Below are 18303 nucleotides of genomic sequence, written 5' to 3'. Positions count from 1 at the left end.
ACATAATGGAAGTACAAAGCGGTCACATGGAAAGTGACAAATGGAAAAAAAAGAAAAAATCTTCGTGCAACGTAACCTTCTGCTCTTTACGCACTTTTTTTTATCTATATGATGCTTGCAACGTGCCAAAGAAAGATTAGTTCGGATCTGGACCGTCCGTGCGTATTAAAGGAAAAATCTCCCAGAAGGAAAAATCCAACAACCATATGGCGTTACGTTGTTTTCCAAAATGATTCTTTTGCTTTTTTTTTCTTGCTAGCAAACCAAAGGCAAAACATCAAGAGTATTCAAAAAATTATTCTTTCGTATTTGAAATTTAAAATATTTCAATTTAAGATATTTTAAGATGTTTAGTTATCTTTGTATATATTTTTCCTTTTGAGATAAATTATATGTGAGTTAATTAAATTCTCTTTGAAGAATTTTATTAATTTTTTTGTGATCTAACACAAGAATAACATAATTTAGAACTTGATTCGGAGAGCCAAATCGCAATGTAATCCATTCGAAGTTTAAATCATAAATTAATTATTAAAAATCTTCACCTAACAGGGAATGAAATAACTCTTTATTGTAACTCACTCACTTTGAATTCATATACAAAAGTGAATTGTTATTTCCATTCACTACCCGACACTATCATTAGATTCGATTACTGCGAGACGGAATTCGATACCCATCGGTTTGTGTGCTAGTATGTGTCTGTAGTGTACTATGTATCACTAGCTGTTCTAGAATAACGTTTCCTACACAGCAAAACTTTGGCCCTAAACGAAGGCCGAGATATCGTACCGAGCATGGAATATGCTGACCCAGGAGCATCATCCAATCTAACCGACTCGTCCAAAACAGCGTGTTACAGCGAAGCGATGAGCTCGAAATAAAAATAGAGTAAAAATTATTTGAAATATATTTACAAGAGGCCTTGCATGTAACAAAACCGGGGGGTAGTAACACCAGTATGATGCTGTTGATGATAATACAAAAAAACTCTTTCTCTCTCTCCCTTCATCATATCGTGTGCCAATGCACAATGGGAAATGTGGTGATCGTGAAGAGAGAGAGGAAGAGATCCCCCGACCATCTTCCACAGACTGAACGAGACGAGAGGCCACGGCTCGATGAGACCGCGAAACCATTTCGCGACTTTATTTTACCGAGGCAACGAACCTATCGCGGCCACCGCGGTTCGGTGTCTCATCGTACCGGTAGGGATCGGGATTGGAATTGCAAAAATATAGATTTTTTAATTAAATCCTCTGGTACGTATTCTAGTTTTGGGATGGGCAAACAGTGGTGGTTGGTCATAGAACGATGGCGAAAAAGGTGGAATGAATGCATATAAAGACAAAGACATTCGTGCCGATACATGCTCAAGCAATATACTGCAAGGGAACGGTTTTCAGCTTCTCATCGAGCACGTTTCTCCATGGACCGCTGTGCGAGGATGAGACCGGTACAGTTTGCTACAAAAACCGATCCTTTTAGGGTGGATCACACGGCCAGTTTGGTTCTGTAGTGGTGCATTTAAAGGCGCTTTCAAGTGTGTATGTAACATTTTTGCCGAACGGAACATTCCGTGTGGTTTTACAGGTTGTAAACGTTTATCCTTATGCATGAAAAGCATTTGATCCATCCGATTTAATCCACTTTGATGCCTCGAATGCATTGTGTGACGGTTCGTTAACAGATAATTATTTAAATGAAGAAGAAACCTATGTTTTTGATTCGTGGAAAAGCGTTTTAAAGCCGGACATATCGATGAATAATGAATAAAATTCGAATTTCATGCATTAGAAAACAATTTTCTGTAAATATTTTTTAAAAGAAAATCTTCGTTTTTCATCTCATTAGTAACTATTTTCTTTGTTACGTTTTCGTAAAATTACGTTATAAGAAAGGATAATCGCTTAATGTGTACCTTTTTGTTTTGATATCTGATAGCATTGTGTAACTTACCAGCAATTGATGACGTAGACGCGCCTAACCATGCTTGGGAGTTTTCTAACAGTTTGGCCTGAAAAGAAATTTAAGAAAAAGTTACATCAGTAAGATAATTGGGAGAGATCATGAGGAAAGATTTGGTTTTATGAAACCTCAATTTAACGATTTTCGAAAAAAAAGTTGCTTCATATTACGCTAGCTCTTCCTCAAGAAGAATCAGAATGTATTGTTGTCCTGGATCTCCCTGAAATGCTACAATAAATAATTAAATGATTCAAAATAAGTATCATAATAAACGTAATCAAATCAACAAAAAAAATCTTTTTTATCGGTTCCAAGCAAAATACAATTCCACACTGATTTTCCTTTTCGCAAGCTAATTCCCTTTCAGTAGCCCAACCACACCCTGTGGCACACAGTTGCAAGATCTTGCTGGATTGATCGTGTATTTCGTCCGGTTCCGATGCAGATTTGTGTGGTTTCGGTGCAATCGGAAAACATTATTATTATCATCCCTCATTCAGTTTCTGGGCCGAACACCATCGTCATCACGGAAGCTGCAACACATTGAGCAGCGCATTTGGCGTGGTGCTTTCGGACCAATTTGTTCCCGCGTACCATTTATCTTCGATGCCATGATTTATCGTTCTAGAGACCTCCTTACGCAAAAGGGCTATTGTTTTGTTGTGCGGTTAGATAGAGAACCGAACAGAGTGTGTAGAACTTCCGAAAGAGGTTGTTTCACGTCCAAAATTACTCGTTTCGAACGAGCCTTTCGGGGTAATTTGCTGTCGCTGTATTTAGCACGAAAGTAAAAGGACTCCGTTTTCGCGTTTTTTTTATCTTTCGTAAGATCCCGAAAGATGCATTCTTTGTGCGGCTAATGCGGTGTGAATGTTACCGTTTGTCGGAACCCCGAAGAAACCCAGTCTTGGTTTTATGGTTCGATTCATTCGCAGTGTGTCCTTCGCGATGCCACCCAATTGTTTCACTAGCGTCGTGTATATGCTTTCAGTCCATCGACGATCTTTGTTGTGTATCGTTTGTTAATTTGGCACCTTTAACGTTTTTACTTCAGCTGCCTTCTTACGATTGTTTTGGTGCGTAGTGATGTCATATTAAGCATTATCTTCACATTCCTACCTCTTCCGAATTCTTTCCGCACGAAACGAAATGGGAGCAATCCCCAAAAACCACGTGTGCTCGTTTGCTTCTTTTTTTTAATGCCACATTGGAGGTTGGTCAGTCATAAAAAAAACTTTGGAGAGTCACGCCTCCTGCTTCGATTGTGACAGCGAATTTATTTTCCCGAGATATTGGAATGTAAAACGAAAATCCCCAAAAATGTGCGACGATGACTGCGATGCAGTGAACAGAGTGCAACAGCTCTCGAGGGGGGGCGAATGTGAATATAATATTATATTTTATTCGTTTGCTTTCCATTCGGACAGCCGGACAGTCGGTTGTTTTCGCTTGTTTTTGGTGGACATTGGTTAGTTATTATGTTTGGTTGTGCGCTTGCGTTTCGTCCAGCGCCTTTCATTTGGAGCAATTAAAGGGAATGCAATAATATATGCAGAACGTTCGGGTTGAGCTTATTTTTTACTGTTTTCATTACTTTTCCACATGATTGGTTGTTTGGAAATTTGTGGTGGTAGTTATGATCTTTTGATGACAGTAAACATTCTTGGTTTATGTCTTAAAGAGCGTTTAATTACCTTTTAACGAATAAATAGTTTTCTAGTAGTGTGTAAAATTCTTACAACAAACGCAGCGGTTGGGAATTTATATTTCAGTGAATAATTCATTTAAAAGGTTTTTTGAATAAGAAATTTAACTTATAACAGTGTAAAACTATCAAGATTTATTAAACTCGATTAAATTTCAATAAAAAGCCTTCAGTCTAATTGCAACAGGCGTTGACTAATGTCTATTTAGCACACAACATAATTTTATGAGCATAAATACTAACCATTTGAGTAGTTGTACGTAAAATTAATACTTAGTGAAGCTTTCTTAGCTTAAAGGGCATTTTTTGTATACGTCCTCAGCCAAGACACGTGGAACGTAAATCGTTTTGCAAAATTATTACTTTCCTTCTCTTTGGTTGTTTTTGTAGCGCTTTGTTTTTGCTAGGTGAATCATTTTTTTTGTGCATCATCGGGTCCTGGTTGCCTAGAGCCTACAAAGGCAGCCCGTCTGCCGGAGTCGTTGTATGAATCGGCATAAGTTTTCCTTTGCCCAAAAATACAACCCAATAGATTTGAGCTGGTTCGGTTCTAGGAGCGCTAGAACGGCATAACAAACTCCAAAGCATCGTGTTCCTTTTATTTCGAACTGCACTTGCATCTAAATTAGAATTTTTAAGGTTTTTTTTTTGTTTTTCATTCTGATTACTCGCTGCACTTTGCTGCAGCGTCGCACGAAGGATTTGCATTCTGGTCTGGAGGGAGTTTGGTTTGGAACAAAAAAAAAAAAAAAAAAAACACGGCACAACATGAATGGACATTGCACGAAGATATCGTCCAATTACAGAAGCAAAAGTTTATGCACAATTGTGAAAGTATTGAGACAAGAGCAACAAAAAATTTGTTCATTCAGTAAATTTGTTGAATGAACCTTTTTACAAACGATTAGTTTTTGAGGAAAAGAGTTTAAACACAGTACAAATGAAAAAAAAAAACAAATTAAACACAAAACATTTAAAGTGAACAAAAACTCTTGTGAGTTGATTTTTTGGTAATAGACAAACCATGTTAGTAGCTATTGTTTTTTTTTAAATTTGTTAAAACATTTAATAAAAGTTAATGAAGTTTCTTTAGCTTTGATATAAATTTTCCTAATAAAAATTAGAACAGCCAATTTTAAATCAATGACATAACAACAACCACATTATTACTACATTCTTTTTGCTTTGCTTAACAAGTTGGATAATGCAACCATGAAGTCACTTGCTTTCAGCATGAGCTTCCATACCAAAAACGGAAGCTTTTGTTGAGTACGTTAACACTGCGCAAACATGTCTTCCCTCTTCATTGGGCCGTGAATGAAACGTCAGATAAATTGCGGATGGCTGTTAATTGACACGTTTATTGAAATTAAAGACCATTCAAGGAACAAACGCTACTCTCGATGGGTTGTCGATGGAAATTCAATGCACAGTCAAGTAATCATTCGTACCGGCTGGACACACAGAAAGGTGGTATAGTTTCGCGAGACAGAGAAGACCTTTTCATCATGGACACAGCTCACCAAAAGCACCGCTGCTCAAGAAGATGTTGCAACTGCTTGAAGATTTCTGGAGGACCTACATAAGAAGGAATATTCCCGACTCCGTTTAAAACCCTTCATCATCCCTTCCCCCCGGACAACAAGTCCAGTGACACAAATAGTTACGGTGGCATTATTATTACTGCACAAAACTGACGCAAAACCGGTACGTCATCGGTTTACATTTCTTCCGGTTCCGGTGTAAGCGTTTCGGAGAACGGACAATTAGCAACCGAGTGGCGGGAAAGTGACCGTCTCTGCACTGACTCTGTTTCCATTTCGAATGATAATTGAAATTAAATTAATAATTACACCATTACAATTGCATGCGTCCGATGACACAAATCAACTAATGGTCTCCGTTATGAGTGACCGGTGTAAATGCTTGCGTCTTTGCAAAGCCTTTTCTCCGTGCAACGTGACGTTGAAGGATGTGACGTACGGAAATAGTGGTTACCTTATAACGCTTTTGCACAAAACTGGAATAGTTTAAACAGGGATGAATAAAGACTTAAATGTCAAACCGTTACAAACGGTCCTGAATATCTGGTCCAGTTTTGTGTAGCGATTTTACAAAAAAAGGCAAAGCGAACTTGTATTTAGTGTAAAAATAAACGAAGCAGAAATGAATCATGCATGGCAAAGAAATGCTACCAACCTTAGCCACCGATACTAATACCACTGGGCTTGGAGTTTCACAATCGTGAATATTTGATGTTTTTTTACATAACTTTTCTTAGGGCTTTCGTATTTTTCTTTTCGATTCTTTCTGTTCGTCCTTGTCCAGCGATACCCGTCACGCCACGGTACCAGAAGGACCAAGGAATCGAAACGCATCCATAATTAATCCTAGCCGGATATTTTATTAAAACACACTTTTCGCTTGCATCCTTTTTTCCGCTGCTTTCCGTCTGTGCCGTGCAGGATACGGGAAGGATAGAAAGCAAGTGAGCTTTCCCTTTTGAAGGGAAAGCCGGAACTTGGTAGGGTGTTTCGTTTCTCCCTTTTTTCTCAGCAATACTTAAAGATTGGATAAGATGCATACATTTATAGGTGATGGGAACAAAAATACAGCTAGCATATAATTTAACGCACGAAGAAGAACGTGAAGACGTGAATTGAATTAAGCGTTTTCTGCACTCGGTTCTGCATAGCAAAAGTGTGTTGATTTTCTTATCCTAGATGAAAATTTCATTTTCGACCAGCTTCTCGGAACGCATTGTGAAGTTATTGATAAATTCGATACGCGTTCTTATGCCGTCCTCATCCAGCGATCGTTAGACGATCGATTCCCGTACTAAATGGTCCGTAGACACAACGATTGCTTGTGCAGCTGTGTGTAGGCATCGGTTGCAATTTTCAGTGGCATGTTATTAATTATGAACGAACACATCGCGCAAAACGCGCATCGCTGCCCCGTCCCGTGTCCATCGGTGTCCGCGGCCGGTAACTTCCGCGTAGCCAACGGTTTCCTGCTGCTTGCTGCTATTTCCCTACCAACAGCACGTACACATCGATATACTTTCATTCCCGATGCCGTTTGTTGTCTTCACGAACCGGACGGTAGTTCGGGGTGGCACATTTTTACGTTGTTTTTGACCAGAAAATCACGGACATATGGGGAAGACATGTGCGGAACGCTGGTAACGCTCAACGGATGACTATCGGGCCTTGGACGAACCGAATGGGAGTGAGGTACTATCGTTTCGCGATTCGCACCATGTCGCTGTGGTCGTATTTCTAGAATTTCCAACGTATTCTCGATGCTCTAGGAGTGTGGAGCGCACCAAATTCGAAAGGGAGTGAGAATATTGGACTACTCCTAGCCTAATACATGCAGCCGGCTTCTTTCCATCCAGCGCAAGGGCATCCGGCAGCGAGTACGATCGAATTTGGTTCGGCGTACTCACAAAACTGCCAACGTGTTGAGTATTGGAAGGAAGGTAGAAGGTCCTTTTTGGGCGGGCATTCGAAGCATTCGTCAGGAGGTTGGTGAAGGTGGGACGGCGAAATGGAAACACACAACCGTACGACGGTGTGTGGCTGCATATTTCAGCAGGAAAAATGTTTTTAAATATGTTTTGATGAATGATTAATGAAAAGTCTTTTCAGCCAGGGATGAAATAGAAAACGCGCGGTTGTGCTCCTCCAGTTCGCGCGATTCTTTCGGGCCACTTTCGGTTGTAGCTGTGGGTAGTTGCTTGCTTGATTGGTTGCGCGAAACGGTAGAATTAGCTTGTCTTTTTTTTTTTTGGTGTGCAATCAGGGCGAGGGTACGCGCGAGCATCTGATAGCGAGTGAACGAGAAGCAATCGCATATGCGATGCAAAATCGCGCCGAACGACTAAAACAGGGCTGGAGGTTGAATTCGCTGCCGAGGCACTCGGAAATGTTATGCGCCGGTTTCGAACATTTCGTGGCTAATGGTGTGAGAGTTGATATGAAAATGATTACAAAAACCTACCCGGTGTTACGGTGTAAGGGTAAGGTACTGTTCCAGCAGTGGATTTTTGGTCGACGGGGCCTTCTTTTGACATATCCAAATCAAACCTTACAACCTTGCATGTGGTTCGTCGTTGGAAAATGAATGGAAGATCCAGTGAAAAACGAAAAAAAAAACAAAACACCAATACGAATGTGTGTCTCGGAAAAACCTACCGCTTCACCATGGTCAGGCCTGGGTTATACGTATTTTATTTTACAACTCTGTACAGTATGTATGATTTATTTTCGCCCCACCAACCCCAACAACCAACATGCTTCCCTCGCGACCCCAAAAACACACCAACCCATGACAGGACTTGTAGCAGCTACACTTCTAGATGTTTTTTTCTCTCTCTCTTCGTTTTGTGCGGGGTTGAAAAAAAATGCCTCGGAAAAGCACTCTCCTCGGTGCATAGAAAACTGGTTAGGAATGCATGTTTTGCCTTGCCGTATCAATGATAAATGAAAGTCATTTCTTATTCACTACTTCCTCCGTACCAGCACAGCGCACGTTGTTTAGTTTTTATTTGTACATTTTTATATACATTTTAACTACCGCTTTTTCACATTCGCTTGCATCGTACACATGAGTGTTCTACTATGTTTTAATGTGTGAAATATTGGACGACCGAGCGAGCAGTAACACTGTGTCGTGTACGAGTAAAATGTTTGAAATGTTTTCCTTTCTCTGTTGGTAATGTTTCCTGTGAGGTTTTTGAGGGAATAAATTTGTTTGCTAAAAGTTATGTTAATTTAAAATATCATACTCGTTAGGTTTTTTTTTGGAAGACGGTTTAGAGCATTCGGATTGTTACACCAATAGCCTTAACAATTGAACTACAATAAAAGAGGCCATTTTCATGGTTCGTTGCTGACGTGTGATGTGCAGAAATGATCGATTCTTTAAAACCACTCGTTCGTTACTGATTGATAAATGAGCAGCGGTGAAGAAAACGGTGTTCTGTGTGTTGTATGGCTGACGCAACATGCAGCCCACCGGGCAGCCAGCAAGCCCATCGCATGCAAATGCGTTGTATGTAAATTTATTGTAAAACAATCTCCCTATAAACACATCATTAAGCAGCCCCGCAGATGGGGCCTATGAGGGGAGAGGAGAATGGTGCTTCGAAGATATTTGCGACCGACCAACATCCGGACAGCCAGGCCAGCATTGTGCAGCATCTAAAGCGTTTTGTCCGAAGACAAACAGGTGGCAACAGTCCGTTGGCAGAAGCTTCGGTTCGAACACTTGACAAATGGCCGCGGTTCGTTTGAAGAAAATTGGCCACCCTTTTGCCAATCGGGTTTGGGCGGCAGACAGGGAGGAAGGTGCGTTACGGCGGTACGAAAGGGACGGGATTTAAGACCCTTCGATGTTGGTGGTTCGAAACCCCCATGATTAGGATAGCCAACGAAGACGACGACGGCATGGTGACGATGTGGCGGTACATTACATTATCTAATATTTATAAGCTTATTGTTTGTCTTCGAAATGCGGCCGGCGTTCGGTTTTCGCGATTTTGCATCTAACCGGTGGCCGCGATAGATTGACGCCAAAAAGGTGGTAGTGGTAGAGGCAGAGGGAATACATTTATTATACCATTGTTGAAACTTTTCGAATTAAATATGCACATAAACTGCACCGTTGCGTCGTACGGCCGCCTTCATTTTACGAACAACTCTGCCGGACAATGGATGCAGTTCCTTGCAAGCGGGCACTGTGTTTGTGCAGCGTGGCACCGACGCTTTGGCGAACGATTGACGATAATTTATTGTAATCATTAGCGAAATATAATTATAACGAGGCTAGCAGCTAACGGAGTGTAAACATCGGTTAGAAGTATATGATGATGTTGAACTGTCATGCTTTTTCCCCCGTGCTGGTTCAATAAAGATGATTTTTTTTTGTTTGGTTTCATTGAAACATATGAAAAATAATTATAACAATTTCGATTGCTCACTTTCGATATGAAAAACATTTTTTTTCTTCGAGTTAAATGCTTTTTCCATCATATGCGAATACGTTGGTTAATAAAAATTTAAGGTTTCAATAGGCTATTCATTTTGCGAGTTAAATTTTCCCGGAAAATAAAAATTCACTTCTGGTTGTGTGAGCACTTTGTAACAAATTTAAAATACTTTTTCTACACTCTGCGATCTAGATTGAATTTCCGCATCAAAATATAATGCTGGGTTTTTTGCGGTGCTCTGATGACCAAAAGTGAATAGTGAGCAAAACACGCATGTGTCCCCAAAAATTGTCCTATTTTCTAACTTTGGGAGGAGACACGGCATGAAACATTGGATGCATTTGATACTTGTGTATTTTGAGAATTAAATTAGTGTGTTGTAAAATGCACTAAATTGATTTTTTTTGTCAGTTTTAAATCAATTAAAATAGGAAATAGTTTTGTTTGGAACTTCAAATACATGGTTTTTCATAAGTTGTTCCATCAGTAGCCATTTAATGTTTTTCGCTTCCCTGCATTGAAATGCAGTTTGTTATACATTTTCCAACAAGTGAAGTTGGGTTATTCAAATAAAAGCGATTACTTTATTGCGAAAGCATAGCGCAATAAACCAAAGATGCTATTAACTTGCCCAGTTCACGTACGTTCCGTCTGGTCTGGGGACCACCGAGAGGAATGTCGTTTATATAAAGCTGTATAAAGCATTGAAGGAGATTAAGCCGGAGAGCAGTTTGCTGACTTTTCAGCACCTTTTCAGCAACTGGAAACTTGCTAATGCAAGCAAGATGAGAGCAAGATGCGCACAGTTGCTAAGTATGATTTATGTTGCATGCTCTGGCAAATGTGAATATAATAATCGGCAGCGTTAATACTATAACGTGATTGGAGATAGAAACGCGTTTAATATTTTTTTTTCCTTCTAAAACCGGAATTACGGTGATGAAAATCAAAATCACAATTAATGTGCTAACCAGTTTACGCGTCCCAGTGCAGTGGTAGCTGCTCGGCTCGATTATGATTTGCGGAGTAGCTTGACAAAATGTAAAACCACGTTCCAGCTGCATTCCCGTTATCGAAGCCCGTAAAATAATCCACTTGAATGATTCGGGAAAGCGAGTTATTTCAATGTTGCATTAACTAGTTAATGAATGAAACATGGGCCGTGTGGGAATAAAAGTGTTTTCAAGTCTTTATATGATCAGTTGGTTATCAGTCGAAACACATTCATAGACCTCTCTGTACAGCTGCTGATCAAACACAGATATCTGTTCTTGCAGACCTAACACAGACTTCAGCTATTTCTTGCAGTAAGCATTATGCTTATTATGCTGCAGTACGTGTTAAAGGGGGAAAGGAGAGGTTTCGTCGTCTAGCAGATACACTTAACCAAATAATGACGGTGTCGGTATACTTCGGCTAGATGGCTAAAGCATGAAACAAAAAAATAAAATGCTCCCCAATGATTGGCCGTTCTTGGAAAGGCCACTCGGACGTTTTTCGATTTGTTTAAGCGAACGATGTTTAATAAGAAGGTGAGATTTTCGTACGAACCAGACTTTGTTTTGCGCTCTTGCAGAAGATGATTTTGCTGTTGTTTTGCGTCCATCCATCAGCCCATCGATATCAGTTAAACAAATACAATAATATAACAAAAGTAACACGGGACAAATAAAACTCTAGTAAAAAAAACACAAAACATTGTGTCATGCACACGCTACGGGACAGCGCCCGAAGGTGTGAAGTGTTGGAGAAGAAATCGAAGCTCCACAGTCGGTAAAACAGGGTCACTTAGCGATTTAGTAGCATGGATTCTTCATGATCGTGGTGTGACACTTACTGAAGGAATAGTGAATATGAGAGACAAAGAAAAAACGAAAAAAAGATGTGCAAACACACAAAGTAGCGTGTTAAGAATGAAGACAGCAGCAAAAGCTAGAAACCGACTCCGACAAGGTGCGGGAAAACCGGTCTTTCCACATCGTAAAGCTCACCACACGGGGAAGCCACCCTGCAGTGTATTCCGATTGCCAAACGTCACGATGTCTAGCCATCGTCTAGTCGGTTGCGGTGGTACGTAGACACACCGAGCACGACGAACGTTTCAAGCGCGGAACGCTCGGCTTATTTCCTTCGGTCCGTCCGACGACGCCATGTGTCTTCCGGTTGTTGGTGGACCCGAAAAACTGAACTCAACAACCAACAGGCAACAGGTCCCTGGTGCGACGTGATCCTTATACATAATAAAACCGTGCTGCACGGGGGTTTCTTTGCGATGCTCCTTAACCTCAGGACCGGGGTTTTCGCGGGTCGAGAGTAGTGAGAATAAAATCCCTTCAGGCACACTAGCCTGGCGAACGGCCGCTAACCGATTGCCTTTGATAAGATCCTCAGTCCGTCAGTACTGTAGGCCAACTGTAGCGAGGGTAAGGATTATGGCGCTATCGAGAAATCACGCGACGAGTAGTTCCCCATTCCATGACCGAACTGGGGAAGGTGAATCTTGTGGTCGATTGGCGGTTTGCTTGCGTTGCTTGCACCGGAGCTCGAACGCCTCAGCTTCATCATTACCATTTTGGTATCCATATAACCCGAGGGATAATGGTGACGACTGCCTCTCACAGAGCTTCACGGTGTATTACACTCAAATCTCCGCCCTAGCAACAGATAAATGGCAAATCTCAACGTTTTACGTGCAAAACGGTTATAAATAGGGTGCGAAAGGGAGTTCTTGTTGGGCGCAGAAAAATTATATGTATATAAATGGAACCAAATGCGTGGAATAAAAATTGATTTATTGAAGTTGTGATGTGTTTTGGTATATTCTAGTGGGAGCTAATGTGTTGCAAGCGAACATGAAGAATTTCTAAACCGTAAATAAAGTAACTCAACTCGTATGATATCCAAAGCATTTGATAAAGATATTACATCTTCAAACAAAAGAGTTTTAGAACACCACCGTACGACAGAACAGAAGAAACTGAGATAGCATTAGCTGTACATGGCAATAAAGAAAGACACACCATCGACATGAGCGCGTGTCGACAGTTTAACACCATTTAGCGCATTCACAAACCGGTGTAAGATGGATTTCAACAACAGTTTTATTTTTTCAAAGCCCTACGAACCCGACGATTGCGTCTTATTTTCGTGTGTTTGCAATTAAGAACGGATGCATAATTATGGTCGCGGTATTTTGTTGCCCGTCTTATGGTTAGTCAGCTATAGCGTAGATGGTTTTCCTTTTGTGTTATTAAATTATTGCCAGAGAAAGTTGATGAAATTTATTTTCGTGTCATGCGAGTCTAGCATATTATTGGGGCGTTAATTAACTGTTGTTTACTGAAGCACAGAGAAGAAGATAAAATATTTGTCACCACCAATAAATTTGAGTTAGTTCATTTGAGTCCTTCATACTGTTTTAATAAATGCTTTTGGGAATAATTTTATTTACGTCTAAAGTTATCTCTATCTGTAAAATATGTTCATTCTTTTTACCCTGAGTGTGCTTTGTTCCACCTGGGAGACGAGTGCATCACAATTGATGTCGTATCCTTGTCATGGCACATCTCACTGGAACCGTTTGCACTTCCCGTTTCCTTCAGACAAAACCACCCGTTGTTCATAATCGTTCTTTGTCACCTTTTCTTCTTATATACGTTTTGCCACATTAGCATGAATGTATCTCATCTGATGCATAATGTGCATGGTGAATAGTAGGGGGAGGAAAAAAAAGAAGTAGCTATTTAAAGGGTAAGAAACACCTCGTTTTAACGCGTGCATTATTATGCTGTGGTGATGCACACGATGAACCACTTCGACACGTCAACATGCTTGAGGCTTCCCCTGTAACTAAGCTTTGAAAGGAGGGCGGGAAGTAGAATGTTCATTCGCTACACATACACATCTATTGTAATATCTTTCCCAAGCGACTAAAATAAAAAAAAGATTACTAAATAGAACAAGAATTAAAAAAAAATTTCATTGCTATACTTGGGACTTTTGCGAAGGTATTAGATATGTTAAAGGTGCCATTTTATTGTGTAATGTCCCTACATGCACATATCTAATTAAAAGTTCCACGTGAGCAAATTTCAATTCTTACCACGCATCAAAATAAAATCGTCCTCCAAAGTTTGTTGCTAACCGGAACTAAATTCATCAAACTTTGTAACTGGTTAACTTCTCACATTTTGATGTTTTACGTAGCGAAAAATAAGATAGCATCTCGCTGCGCAAGATATTTAAAACTCGCCCTCGTCATACACACCATAACGTCAGTTCACCTTTTCTACGCACTTTCTTACAGTGTGAGTGTGCACACCGACAATAAGTTAATGGCGGTTTGTTCAAGGAAAATAGCAACAAAACCAAAAAAAACCTCAAACTCCCCACCGATGGTTTAGATTTAGATCACGAAAAAAAAACGTAATAATAAAAGATAAGCCTGGTGTGGCGCAAGCGGCACATGATGTACCTTTTTTCTCGCTATATTTTTGTTGCTTACTTCCAACCATGGAACGTGTGCGTGTGGGAGGGTGGTCAAATGAGAAGGCAGGGCACATCTTACCGGAGACAACTTGACGATAAAAAAAAACACAAAAAGAAAAAAATATAACGCACATGAAACGAGACCGCGTTCGGTGTTTCGAAAACGGAAAGAAAAAAGGCTTGTCATGAAGAGGGCACAGAAAAAAAAAATTGGAACACAAACCATTGTTGAAGGGTGGCCTGCCGCCTTCTTGTGCCGGTGGTCTTGCGCTTTTCCTTGCCACTTGCAACCACTAACCTACCACCCCTGGGTGCGGCAGATTTTGGTTTAATATTTCAATAACAATAATCGTCATTATTATTGGTAAATTATTCAAATAACTTCTTCCATTAACAAACGGTTCCGAACTGTTTCCTTCGTGTGACTTCACAAAAACAAATAATTTTCAAAAAGGGGAAAGAAAACAAGACACACATACGCACAGAAAAAAAACTCGCGGTTCGTGAAAGATAAACAATCGTGCTGGAGTTTGTAGTGGATCTGCATGTAAGATGGTGTTGAGAGGGATGTGATGCCGGTGGTGGTGGCAACATTTACTTCTGACCAAAGGCGGCAAACGAAACGACCATTTGCTAGTGATGATGGTGATGGCAATGATGATGATGATGATGATGAGGAAGATGACGAGATCTAACCGTTTGTTTTTTGGTCCCGTTTAGATTTATGCGACTTTTAAGGTTTAATACTAATGAATTGCGTGAACAAGCTGATCGTAATGTTTGAAACGTTGGGTGAATGTAGCGATGTGAAGGAGATTATTGAGGAATGAAGCGAGAGATTATTGGTGGAGACGTTAATAAATTGGTTGCATTTGTGCAAAAAAGTAAACATTTCAGTCATGGAGTGGATTAAATTGGAAGTTTCAAGCATGATAATTTTGATATGAAAAATATAATGGAAAAAATAGTTCAAATTTTGTCTTTTCATTAAAACTATACTTAAATTAGACGAGATCTCAGTGGCACGCCTCAAACCAGTGCGATGTACTAACAAGATACCTCATGATGAACACTAGCTTTAATAAAATTAATGGAATAATCAATGATTTTGAATACCAAATTAATCCCAATAGTTTTTTTTGTAAAGTTTACTCATGTTAGTAGATATATCCCTAATCTAACATAACTACATAATTGGAGTAGCAGCAGCTTTTTTTGAGTCCGTTTCAATAGCAGGACTAAGGCTAGACAACATTCGATTAGCTTACGTTAAGATCTCTGAACGAACCCTAATGATCTTATTGCTAGAGAATTTTAAAGGAAGATCCTCATAAACGAAATGCTAATTTTTTATATGGCTAGTTTACAAAAAACAGACAATAACACAAGGAATGTCTAATCAACACTGCCTAATATATTTCATATGAATATGGCATGATATAAAACAAGAGACAAACGAACAAGCAGCGGATTTTCATCGCTGTTCTCCTACACCTTCCCTTCAATTAGTTCCCTACCTTTCGGAAAGGGCATATCGGGTTAGTAATTCTGACCTCCCGATTACAACTTCCGACCGCCAGCGGTACCGACCGAAGTCTTGAAGACGAATTTCAAGCGAACACACCGGACCAGGCAAACATAAACAACGATGACTCGACGATTCCGCTCATCTTCCGGCAAATGAGACGAAATTCCCGCGACGGAAACCGGGAAACCATCACGGTACAGCTTTTGGCCACCTTCCGCTTAATGATGCCCGTAATAGGGCACAATTGCGAAGCGAGATTATGGCAAACCTGGACACCTCTGGAAGACCGGCGGACGGTTGGTGGAAAATTATCGAATCTTACCCGGTCTTTGTCGAGAGGGGGAGGGACCCTCCTTTCAGCAGTTTCCGGAAATGAGATGAGAAGATTCTGCTGACATTTAGTCGAGAACGCGATTACGATTCCAAGAGCACACGGGTCAGTTAATCAGCCCCCGGGGGAGTAACATACGCAATTGAAGTTTACCGACCTGGGTTTTTCGGGGGGTGCTCCTCGAACTGTGCCGAGTTGTTTGCCGGTCGGAAGTTGTAATTGGTGTTGTTTTTCTCTGAGATTTGTTCCCTTTTGAAGGTTTACTGTTATCTTATTAATAGGTACTGGTATATTGGTGGTAGAGAGCCCCCTACTCAGGGGCCATAGGGCATGGCTGACCGGTACCGATGGTTGGTGGTGTGTTATTTGTGAACTATATTTCTTTAATGTTTGCTTATTAATATTACTCTTCTGAGGTAAGAGGAGAAAGTAAATGATTGTTAAAGAGCAGAAAGGCAGAAAAAATAGTTCCTCTATTTCCTCTATAAAAAACATAATAAATAATTGTGGATACGGAATACATTTGAAATGAAATTTTACATAACTTTTATTACAAATAAAATATTGTTTCCATACCAAAAAGGAAAGAAAGTACCCATAAACATAATTTTCCCAATTTTTTACGACCAACCGAATCAACCTTCTTTTTCATGCATCACGGCAGTGCATTAGTATGCTACGTAACTTTTGCGTTTCCTAATTTTAATGGTTTATATATAATGTTTTTTCGTTGTGGTTCATGTTAAGCATTCAACTTGATGCATTCTATTGCCCAGTCTTACTGCGGAAAATGATTCGGTTTACACTTGAAACGGACAATTTGTTACGGCGCCGTCCCCGCAAGGCGGTTCACGCGTGCGTGAGAAGCGTTAACAAATTGACGCTGCTATTAAAGTTTACCGATCATAAAATTGAAATTGTGCTCCAAACGCTTTACTACCGTCTACGGATCGGTCCATTTCGGGAGGGAAGGTTATTCTAGCCGGGAACCGCCGGGTTTCTAAACTGGTGCAGTCTTTTGAGAAGTAGGATAATTCGTTGACGAACAAAAACAAAAAAATCGAGTAATAAACACGATTTGCTCGGGAAGCTTATTTGGTTTCCATTTCTTTTTAAACTAAATGTTGGTGATTTAGGTTAGGCAGAAAAAATGGGAATTATTTACTATGGAATGGTTCATAAATCTTGCCACACACACTAACACATATATACACTTTTATCCTGTGACCGGTCTGCAAAAGGAAGCAGTTAAAAATGGCGTTTTATGACTTGACAAACTGACGCGACGGGAATTATAGGTTGCTTTTAATTTTTGTCTAACTCTAACAGCCCTTGGGCCACCCCGCAAGTTTGATATTATTTGTATGGGCAAAGTTATGTGCCATGCATCGTGGTGCGTGGTAAGGTTTACGATTTATTTTACCTTCCTGAACGGGATTCTTGGGAGGTAAGACTATAACGCTCAGGACGGACAAAGCGAACGAAATAATAATTATGTTTCGATGCACTTTTGGACATTTTTTTCTTCTTCTATGTATTCGGTTGGTCTATTCCTCTTTGGTTGAAGTAACAGCAAATGATTCATATTTTACTTATACACAGATACTTATCTTAATTGTCAGCGTAAAAAGATTCAAACAAATTGAAAACTGTGTTTGCAAAGTGGTCTGAACTAATCATCATCCTTCGCTTACCTGAAACGAGAACAAGATGGAGAGCAAAACATGAGTAAAGGCATGAAAACTCAACAAACTAGCGGGGCAGTAACTATGTAGCAATGAGTTTCAATTCAACATTAACCCTAAATCGACCTCATTTCCGCAACTTATTTCACCCAGGAAGTGCAACGGTTACCGGGTATAAAATGCTGTTTCGAAGAAGAAAAACAAGAATATAAACATCACGTAGCATGATGTAAACAATGGGGCCGAGTGGCCTGGACTGCTGGACCCGCCATCACCGGCCCAGTGCTGTGCCCCGGTGCTTTGCCACATCAATTTGGTAACACTGATGATGATAATTATGAAGCATTTAATTAATCATAATGGGCCCCGTAACCCATTGCGAGCAATTATGCACCCGGTGCGATGTGGTCTTTTGTTGCAAATGCATGAAGCATCATTCAATGGGTCGCGTATTATGCTCTGGTTGAAGGATTGTGCTAGCCGATTTGCAATTAAAAACAAATCATAAGTATTTTTTGTTTCACATACATGTTTTAATTTTTCTTTTAGAGTGTGAGACATTTTCTCAGGGGGTTTCCCCATCCGCACTTTGTCATTGAGTAG

The 18303-nt window shown here is 40.2% G+C and overlaps 1 protein-coding gene across 3 annotated transcripts in view; it reads right to left on the bottom strand.

Annotated features, from left to right (window-relative positions):
- Nucleotides 1-18303, bottom strand: part of LOC125770366 (protein bric-a-brac 1-like) — a 130460-nt gene that overhangs the window by 32500 nt on the left and 79657 nt on the right. For 2 of the 3 annotated variants that reach the window (XM_049439856.1, XM_049439857.1), the window contains exon 3: nucleotides 1960-2017. In XM_049439856.1, coding sequence (XP_049295813.1) covers nucleotides 1960-2017 — 58 coding nt within the window. Of the gene's footprint in view, nucleotides 1-1959; nucleotides 2018-16611; nucleotides 17710-18303 lie in introns of those variants that run through there. The other variant, XM_049439861.1, reaches the window with a different exon arrangement.

This window comes from Anopheles funestus, chromosome 3RL (assembly GCF_943734845.2).
Source record: "Anopheles funestus chromosome 3RL, idAnoFuneDA-416_04, whole genome shotgun sequence".
In the NCBI taxonomy this organism is placed as follows: Eukaryota; Metazoa; Arthropoda; class Insecta; order Diptera; family Culicidae; genus Anopheles; species Anopheles funestus.
The sequence above is the reverse complement of the archived record's forward strand: the minus strand, read 5'-3'. Positions and strand labels throughout refer to the sequence as shown.